This window comes from Chelonia mydas, chromosome 10, assembly GCF_015237465.2.
Source record: "Chelonia mydas isolate rCheMyd1 chromosome 10, rCheMyd1.pri.v2, whole genome shotgun sequence".
In the NCBI taxonomy this organism is placed as follows: domain Eukaryota; kingdom Metazoa; phylum Chordata; order Testudines; family Cheloniidae; genus Chelonia; species Chelonia mydas.
Genome location: NC_051250.2, coordinates 17,723,617 through 17,732,249, shown reverse-complemented (window position 1 = coordinate 17,732,249; position 8,633 = coordinate 17,723,617). Strand labels below are relative to the sequence as shown.

General features: G+C 40.0%; 1 protein-coding gene across 2 annotated transcripts; it reads right to left on the bottom strand.

The window, feature by feature from the left end:
- Positions 1-11: 11 nt before the first annotated feature.
- On the bottom strand, positions 12-8,603 carry COQ7 (coenzyme Q7, hydroxylase). Of its 2 annotated transcripts, none has more exons than XM_037911252.2 (6): positions 8,452-8,603; positions 7,159-7,358; positions 5,364-5,478; positions 5,143-5,282; positions 1,436-1,504; positions 12-644 (listed from the first exon to the last, which is right to left on the bottom strand). In XM_037911252.2, exons 1-6 carry the CDS (start codon positions 8,519-8,521, stop codon positions 567-569), a joined length of 672 nt encoding a protein of 223 aa, XP_037767180.1. In that variant the 5' UTR covers positions 8,522-8,603; the 3' UTR covers positions 12-566. The 2 variants fall into 2 exon arrangements, with proteins under 2 accessions (XP_037767180.1, XP_043380465.1); XM_043524530.1 differs by lacking the exon at positions 8,452-8,603 and adding an exon at positions 7,496-7,607.
- Positions 8,604-8,633: the final 30 nt, after the last annotated feature.

The window sequence follows — 8,633 nt, the reverse complement described above, 5'->3', positions numbered from 1 at the left end:
TATCAATGAAATAGAGCCCTGTAATAACAAACCTTTATTTGAGACATATGAGGGAAATATTCTTACCAGAACTTGATTTACTTCCCCTGAAAATAAAACTCAGAAAATAATCTGTGCTAAATGTATTGTCTTAAATTGAAGGATTAGCTCATTTTTAAAAGTCTGTACAAGTACAGAAGGCTAATAGTAAATGTATGTACTATAACAGACACACGCTTTACTGTCACCTTGTGAATACCTGCAAAACCAGCATTTTTTTTTTGGTTAAAAAACAGCCTTTTAATTTCATTTTAGATATAGTCAATAAGGACCCAATTCTACCATCCATACTCACATTGTAAGTATATTACTTCACATGTAGCCCCACTAATGTCAATGAAAATACCTATTGAGCAAGATACTACTTAGCATAAGTAAGACTGGCAGAATCAGATCCTTTATAAAAAGAAGGGGGAAAAAAGTCAGTTACTGTAAAAAATATCGATTAGTTTCACATAATTTGACAAGTGCACTGGTTAACTCTTAATTTAATATCATAATCTTTTATATTATTGAAAAATAGAGTGCTAAATTCGCTCTGATAAAAATATTGCAGCTTTACATCCAATTTGTATAGCAGTCTTCAAAAGCGAATAAGCTGGTGCCTATAAAAAAGAAAGATAATAATTAGGCATTGGATGAAGTCTTAATTTAAAAAAAATAGATTTGTGGTAACAAGGCTGCATTAATTTTTTTAAAAAATATTAAATATATAAAGATTTGTTTTCATCTACATTAGAGAAACAATATTGCTTTCACAGAAAAGGAAAAATACCCCCTTTTTTTTTTTTTTAAAAGGGTGTTACCTTGCACTAAAACATATTGTATGTGAGAAAAATATGCCCCTTCCCTCCACATAACAGGACTCTTTCAGGTCCCCCACACAGAGGTGGGAAAACAGTAGAGGGACTACACAGAGCTCATGAAGCATTACGAGAAGGAAGAATTTGGTCCAGAGTTTCATCCTAAATTAATTGTGTTTGGTATATCAGGGTGATATCTGGATTCCCAAGACTGAAAGGGATCGACTATTCTATCTGACAAAAGGCCGACTTATTAATCTGATCTTTTAAGAAAACTCAAATTAGGCTACGATTTGAAAAAACAAAAGCAGAGTTGAGTGCAATACTTAGCTAGGAACAAAGAACTAGTTTTAACAGCAGCATAACGGGATGCTACTCTGTTGCTGGAAAAAAATTCACATCATTTCAGATTCTGATGAAGATGCCTTCAGTGTTATCTTATACCTGCTTCCGGAGAAAGACTAAAGAAATATTATTGTACTGTTATTTTCCACCCACGCTCTATACTTTCATTTGCACAAAGAGAAGGCGAGACCATCACAACTGGATGCATAGCAATGATCAACAGCAATGAATTAATGCTCTATGCCTACCAATTCTGCACCATGGTCAAGCCCTGCATCGTGGTGCTCCAGCTCATCATCCCGGAACTTCTTTATTATCTTTTTAAAAGAAATGGTAGCAGATTAGTAACAGTTTTCACCTACACATTAATCATCAAGATGACGAAACTGTACATAAACTACATACTTCTGGCCACATCACCACTTGAGGGACAATATACCTGAGGTCAAGACCTGCACGAAACTGAATGCTTTTGAAAAATCCCCTCCCCACAATTTCCAATTAGAAGAACCCATAGCTATGGTATATGAGGAAACAGCTTCTGAAATAAAGAAGCTCATGCTATGTTTTTGGAACTATATAAAAAATAGGGCTATCGATTAATCGCAGTTAACTAACACGATTAACTCAAAAAAATTAATCGCGATTAATTGCAGTTTTAATCGCACTGCTAAACAATAAAATACCAATTGAAATTTATTAAATATTTTGGATGTTTTTCTACATTTTCATATATATTGTATTCTGTGTAATAATTTAAATCAGTGTCTATTATTTTTATTATAAATATTTGCACTATAAAAATAACAAAATAAATAGTATTTTTCAGTTCACCTCATACAAGTACTGTAGTGCACTTTCACAACAAAGATTGCAACTTACAAATGTAGGGTTTTTTTTGTTACATAACTGCACTCAGAAACAAAACAATGTAAAACTTCAGAGACTACAAGTCCACAAAGCCGTATTTCTTGAGCAGCCAATCGCTAAGACAAACAAGTTTGTTTACATTTTCAGGCGATAATGCTGCCCTCTTCTTATTTACAATGTCACCAGAAAGTGAGAACAGACATTTGCATGGCACTTTTGTAGCTGGCATTGCAAGGTATTTACGTGCCAGATATGCTAAACATTCATATGGCCCTTCATGCTTTGGCCATCATTCCAGAAGACATGCTTCCATGTTGATAATGCTTGTTAAAAAAATAATGCATTAATTAAATTTGTGACTGAACTCCTTGGGGGAGAATTGTATATCCCCTGCTCTGTTTTACCTGCATTCTGCCATATATTTCATGTTATAGCAGTCTCGGATGATGACCCAGCACATGTTGTTCATTTTAAGAACACTTTCACTGCAGATTTGACAAAAGGCAAAGAAGGTACCAATGTGAGATTTCTAAAGACAGCTACAGCACTCGACCCAAGGTTTAAGAAGCTGAAGTGCCTTCCAAAATCTGAGAGGGATGAGGTGTGGAGCATGCTTTCAGAAGTCTTAAAAGAGCAACACTCCGATGCGGAAACTACAAGAACCTGAACCACCAAAAAAGAAAATCAACCTTCTGCTGGTGGCATCTGACTCAGATGATGAAAATGAACATGTGTCAGTCCGCACTGCTTTGGATTTCTATCAAGCAGAACCTGTCATCAGCATGGACGCATGTCCCTCAGAATGGTGGTTGGAGCATAAAGAGACATATGAATCTTTAGCGCATCTGGCACACAAATATCTTGCAACACTGGCTGCAACAGCCTGTTCTCATTTGCAGGTGACATTGTAAACAAGAAGCAGGAAGCATTATCTCCTGCAAATGTAAACAAACTTCTTTGTCTGAGCGATTGGCTGAATAAGAAGTATGACTGAGTGAACTTATAGGCTCTAGTCTAAAGTTTGACATTTTTATTTTTGAATGCAGTTATTTTTTGTACATAATTCTACATTTGTAAGTTCAACTTTCATGATAAAGAGATTGTATTACAGTACTTGTATTAGGTGAATTGAAAAATACTATTTCTTTTTGTTTTTTACAGTGCAAATACTTGTAATCAAAAATATAAAGTGAGCACTGACCACTTTGTATTCTGTGTTATAACTGAAATCGAAATATTTGAAAATGTATAAAACACCCACAAATATTTAAATAAATGGCTTTTTTTTTTTAATCGTGCGATTAATCGCAATTAATTTTTTTAAGCACTTGACAGCCCTAATAGAAAATTGTGTGTATTCTCCTCCTGGACCATTAGAGTCTCAAGCAATATTCATGAGTGTCCTATCCAAATGTCATAACCCTATCATGAATATGCTGGTTTTAACCAGGATCATAGTGGTTAATGACATGGAAAGAGACAGACCATAGAGTCCATCCCATTGCAAGCAATGGTGGGTTAAGGCCCCTGAGGGAGTGTTATCAGATACTACACCAATTATACACTTGGTCTCATCTAAGAAATCAGGCTAGAACATTTTCCTATCATATTTAGAGCACTTCCTGAATCCCAGGTTATTCTGAAAAATCTCTCTAGAAAACTGAAGTGGTAATTAGCAAACTAATATTTCTTTTTCAGGTTTTTTAAAAGAAAACCTATAATAATGACAAGTCCAATTAACATGACAACAGCCATTCCAAGATTATTACATTTACACAGTAAGGCCCCAATCCTGCAAATTGTTCCATGAGGGAAGACATCTGCAAGTCCATGAGGCTCCAGTGGATTCAAGTGTCCTCCTGTATGGAACAACTTGCAGGATCAGAACCTAGAAGAGAAAAAACTAGGACTCAAGCTATGAGCTGAGTATAAAACGCAAAATTTTCTCCTTTGTGAAGTACCAATTAGAGAAATTATTAAACCAAATACCTTCAAGCAAAACACGTGAACTAATGGTGTGAGATTTTTCTATCATACATGACAGTTTTCCTCACATAGGACTTTGCGTAGGCTCCTCTTTTTATATTTGTATAAATAAAAAAAAAAAAAACACTTTTGCTAAAGACATGCTCAGGGTCTCCAGACATCAAAGTTAGAACATTTTACTCAGCTGGACAATTTGAGTTCTTGATACTCCCTCTATCCTGCTCGATGCATTCAGTAGTTGCTTTGTCTTGTAGTTTTACTGGTACACAGACCAGCCTTTTTGAACATGGTACCTTTGTGCTCATAGCTCAGCTCTCACTCAGTCATGCAGATGCTAATCAGCAACAGAGTTTGGGCTACTTCAAATCCCAGTTTTGGGACTATGAGACTTGGATCTGGAGCAGCCCAACCTCCACTACAGGTCAGCCCAAAGTATAACTGACTAGGCAGTAGTGGTCAATGGGTTGTTACAGCTGAGTTCTTAGGCCCTGACCTTATAACAAGCACCTCACAGGTAGACCCCGTATTGAAATCAACAGGGCTATGCACAGGCACAGCAGTCTGCCCATTAGGTGCTCAATGCAGGATTGTGGCCCATATGTGTTAAGTTTTAAGGAATTAGGAACCACTTTCCTAGTCTAAGTGAAGGTGAGAGATCAGCCGCTCTCAAAGTCTGCAGGGTATCTGAAGTTGCAATGATATTGTCATACCCAGTATAACCAAAGCATGCCACATGGTACATTATTACAATTAGTTCATTTTCTTTTTCTCTAGTCCCTCCCATTAAATTAAAATGTTTGGGCACCATAGGCTGCCTCTTCTGTCCCCAACAAAAACACAGATTGCAACTACTAGAAATTAGCTCTGTAGCTGTGATCTCAGATATTTACATTTAATATACATCAAAAAGAAAATCCAACAGCTAATTTAAACATAACACTTCTCATTTTGAGTGTTTCACTGCCTTTAGTTTTCTGAACTAGCAGTAAGAAATTAATCTGCTGCAAATCCAAATGCCATATTTATGTCATTTGAAAAATATTGTCTCAGTATACTGTTCAGAGAATATGTTAAATACCTTTAAACCACATTGACATACCTGCAATAATTCTTTGTATTTTTCTGGATCCTCCTCCATTAGTGTTCTGATCTGGTTGTTATAATGCTCTGATATGCTGTCTTCCACTGCCACAGTGCAAGCCATTGCACCTTCTTTTCCAAGTAAAGCAGTTCCAGCACCTGTAATTATCAAACAAATTAATTCAAACACCACATCTCAAACCTACATTATTAATAACATCAATAAGACCATGCACTCACCTAAAGCAAATCCTGCAACATTCCAAAAAGGCAATAAAATAGTAGGTCGAACTCGAAATGTGACCATTAACTCATTAAACTTTTTCAGATGGTCCTTTTCTTGATCCCACATTTGCTGCAACAGAAATAAAATAAACAGAAAAAAACATAACAATAGAAAATAAGGCATTAACTATAAATGTAGAGAAAAAAAATCAATGGATGTTAACTTCAGCTCATGCTAATTTTAATTTGATTTTTAAAGTTGATCTACGAAATAGATTAAATTGGTTTGTGACTGTTTTTTTCTCTGTGATACGTAAACAGGGCCTGAAAGGTGTGCGGGTGGGGATGGGTTGTGTGTCTTTTTTCCCCTCTTGCTTGCTTTTACATTGGAAATTGAAGTCCTGTCTAACACAGAAAACTCTATGAGGACTGAAAAATTAGAAAATGAGGACAACAGAAGAAGCAAGAATGAAAGTTGATGAATTTAGAGGAAGAGTGTTGGTCATATTTGTTAAGTATCAGAGGGGTAGTCATGTTAGTCTGGATCTGTAAAAGCGGCAGAGTCCTGTGGCACCTTATAGACTAACAGACGTATTGGAGCATAAGCTTTCGTGGGTGAATACCCACTTCGTCAGATGCATGCATATTTGTTAACACTTTACTATTAGGTTTTCTTAAAACCTATTTATATTCAGTAATAAGTTAACATTTTGGAGAAAGGGAATATGAACATTTATTTCACAGCTTTCCCTAATTCCTTTTATTTCATATAAAATGAGTTTTATTTTACAAGATTCTTGACACCTAAAACATAACGATGAAGCCTTTGTAAAACCACTGCACAACTGCATGTCTATGATTCACTCATCAGTTGTGCCCGACCAAATTCACGATCGTGAAAAACACGTCACGGACTGTGAATTCTGGTCCCCTCCCGCGATCTTTGTGTGCTTTTACCCTATACTATACAGATTTCACAGGGGAGACCAGCGTTTCTCAAATTGGGAGTCCTGACCCAAAAGGAAATTTAAGTGGGGCTGCAAGTTTATTTTAGAGGGATTGTGGTATCGCCACCCTTACTTCTGCGCTGCCTTCAGAGCTGGGCAGCTGGAGACTGGCGGCTGATGCCCGGGTGCCCAGCTCTCAAGGCAGTGCCCCGCCAGCAGCAGTGCAGAAGTAAGGATGGTAATACCATACCAGAGCTGGGCGGCTGGAAAGTGTCGGCTGCTGACTGAGGGCCCAGATCTGCAGGCAACAACACAGAAGTAAGGGTGGCTATACCGTACCATGCCATCCTTACTTCTGTGCTGCTGCTGGCGGTGGCTCTGCCTTCAGAGCTGGGACCCCAGCCAGCAGCTGCTGCTCTCCAGCTGCCCAGCTCTGAAGGCAGCATCACCTAAAGGTAGCAATACTGCAACCCACCCATACAATAACCTTGTGACCGCCCCCTCCGCAATTCCTTTTTGGGTCATTTACAACTACAGTTACAACACCATGAAATTTCAGATTTAAATAGCGGAAATCATGAAATTTATTATTTTAAAAATCCTATGACCATGAAATTGACCAAAATGGACCATGAATTTGGTAGGGCTCTACTCATCAGCCAATCCGATAACTATGACGTTATGTGTCATACTTATACTTTACCATAGGAAGAGCTTTTGTAAGACCAGTTGTTTTAAAGTAAACATTGCAAACCTTAAATCATAGCCTTGTGATTTATTTTATTGTACTTCAGTTAAAGAATATGTCTTTGAGTACATAAGAAGCATAAAGATAAAACGGAGTTAGATCCACAGATACTAACCTGAATGACTGGTCCTACTGTAGTTCTACCTAGCACAGCCATTTGCCCAGCATAAATACGATTTGCCCCATATTCCCCTGCATGATCCACCCTGATTATGCGATCTATGGCTGGCTTGTTGATGTTGTCCAACGTCATTCCAGTACTACAAAATCTGAAAGAATTCTGTTTTGACTGCAAACTCCATTTTCTTTCAGAACCTGTCCAACAGAGATACAACTGATGTGAGCTATAATTCTCTACCACCACTGAAAGTGAGGGAAGTCTTAATGAAATATCCATACACTTAACACGGAGCGCACACACCATTTACTCAATATTGTACCTACTTACTTACCCCTTTGTGATACATGACTCCAGTGTGATGCAGGGGAGGGATTCTGAGTCAGGAATGGAAAATGGGGAGAAGGGGAACAGATGACAGGTGACCTTAGGGTGAAAGTGGGATATGGGGAATTAGCCTCAAAGGAGCACAGATGACCCCAGGAGTGGGGATGAAGCACAGAGGTGATGGACGACCCTGGAAGGCGATGGGCTGGTGGGAGGCGACTCCAAGGTGGGGATAAGAGAGGGTGGAGATAGTTGTAAACCTCCAAGGGATAGAGTATGACTGGAAGGGGTGACCCCATAAGAATGGCCACAGTGGGTCAGACCAAAGCTCCATCTAGCCAAGGATCCTGTCTTCCGACAGTGGCCAATGCCAGGTGCCCCAGAGGGAATGAACTGAACAAGTAACTATCAAGCGATCCATTCCCTGTCACCCATTCTCAGCTTCTGGCAAACAGAGCCTCGGGACACCATCCCTGCCCATCCCTGCTAACAGCCATTGATGGACCTCCAGTTCTTTTTTTTAACCCTTTTATAATCTTGTCCTTCACAACATCCTCTGGCAAGGAGCTCCACAGGTTGACTGTGCACTGTGTGAAAAAATACTTCCTTTTGTTTGTTTTAAACCTGCTGCCTATTAATTTGGTGACCCCAGGAAGAGGATGGGGGAGTGACCCCAGGCGGCAATAACATATGGGAGGAAGGGGTGAACCCAGGGACTGGAGGGGGCATGACCCCAGAAAGTGGCAGGGTATGGACTGACCCGGAAGGTGACGGGGTATGGGAAAGGGGGTACCCCAGGGAAGGGGAAGTCTGGGGGCAGTGACCCCGGAACGTGACGGGGGAATGGGAGGGGGTGGGATCTGGGGGCGGTGACGCGGGAAGGCGGTACCCCACTGTTGCCATAAGAGGGGGAAGCTGTGACCCCAGGTGAGGGGGTGACCCTAGCGCAAAGCCGCCCCGTACCTGCCCCGTAGCAGAGACGCTGGCAGCCCGCGCGCAGCCCCCTCACGGCCGGAGCCGCGGCTGCCTCCATTGCCCTGACCCGGGCCTAGAAAGTCCTCACCGCGGCGCGGAGCGATGACGTATCCAGAAGGCTCGCTCAAATTGGCGTACAATCTTCCCGCCTCTGTCCTGCTCCGATTGGT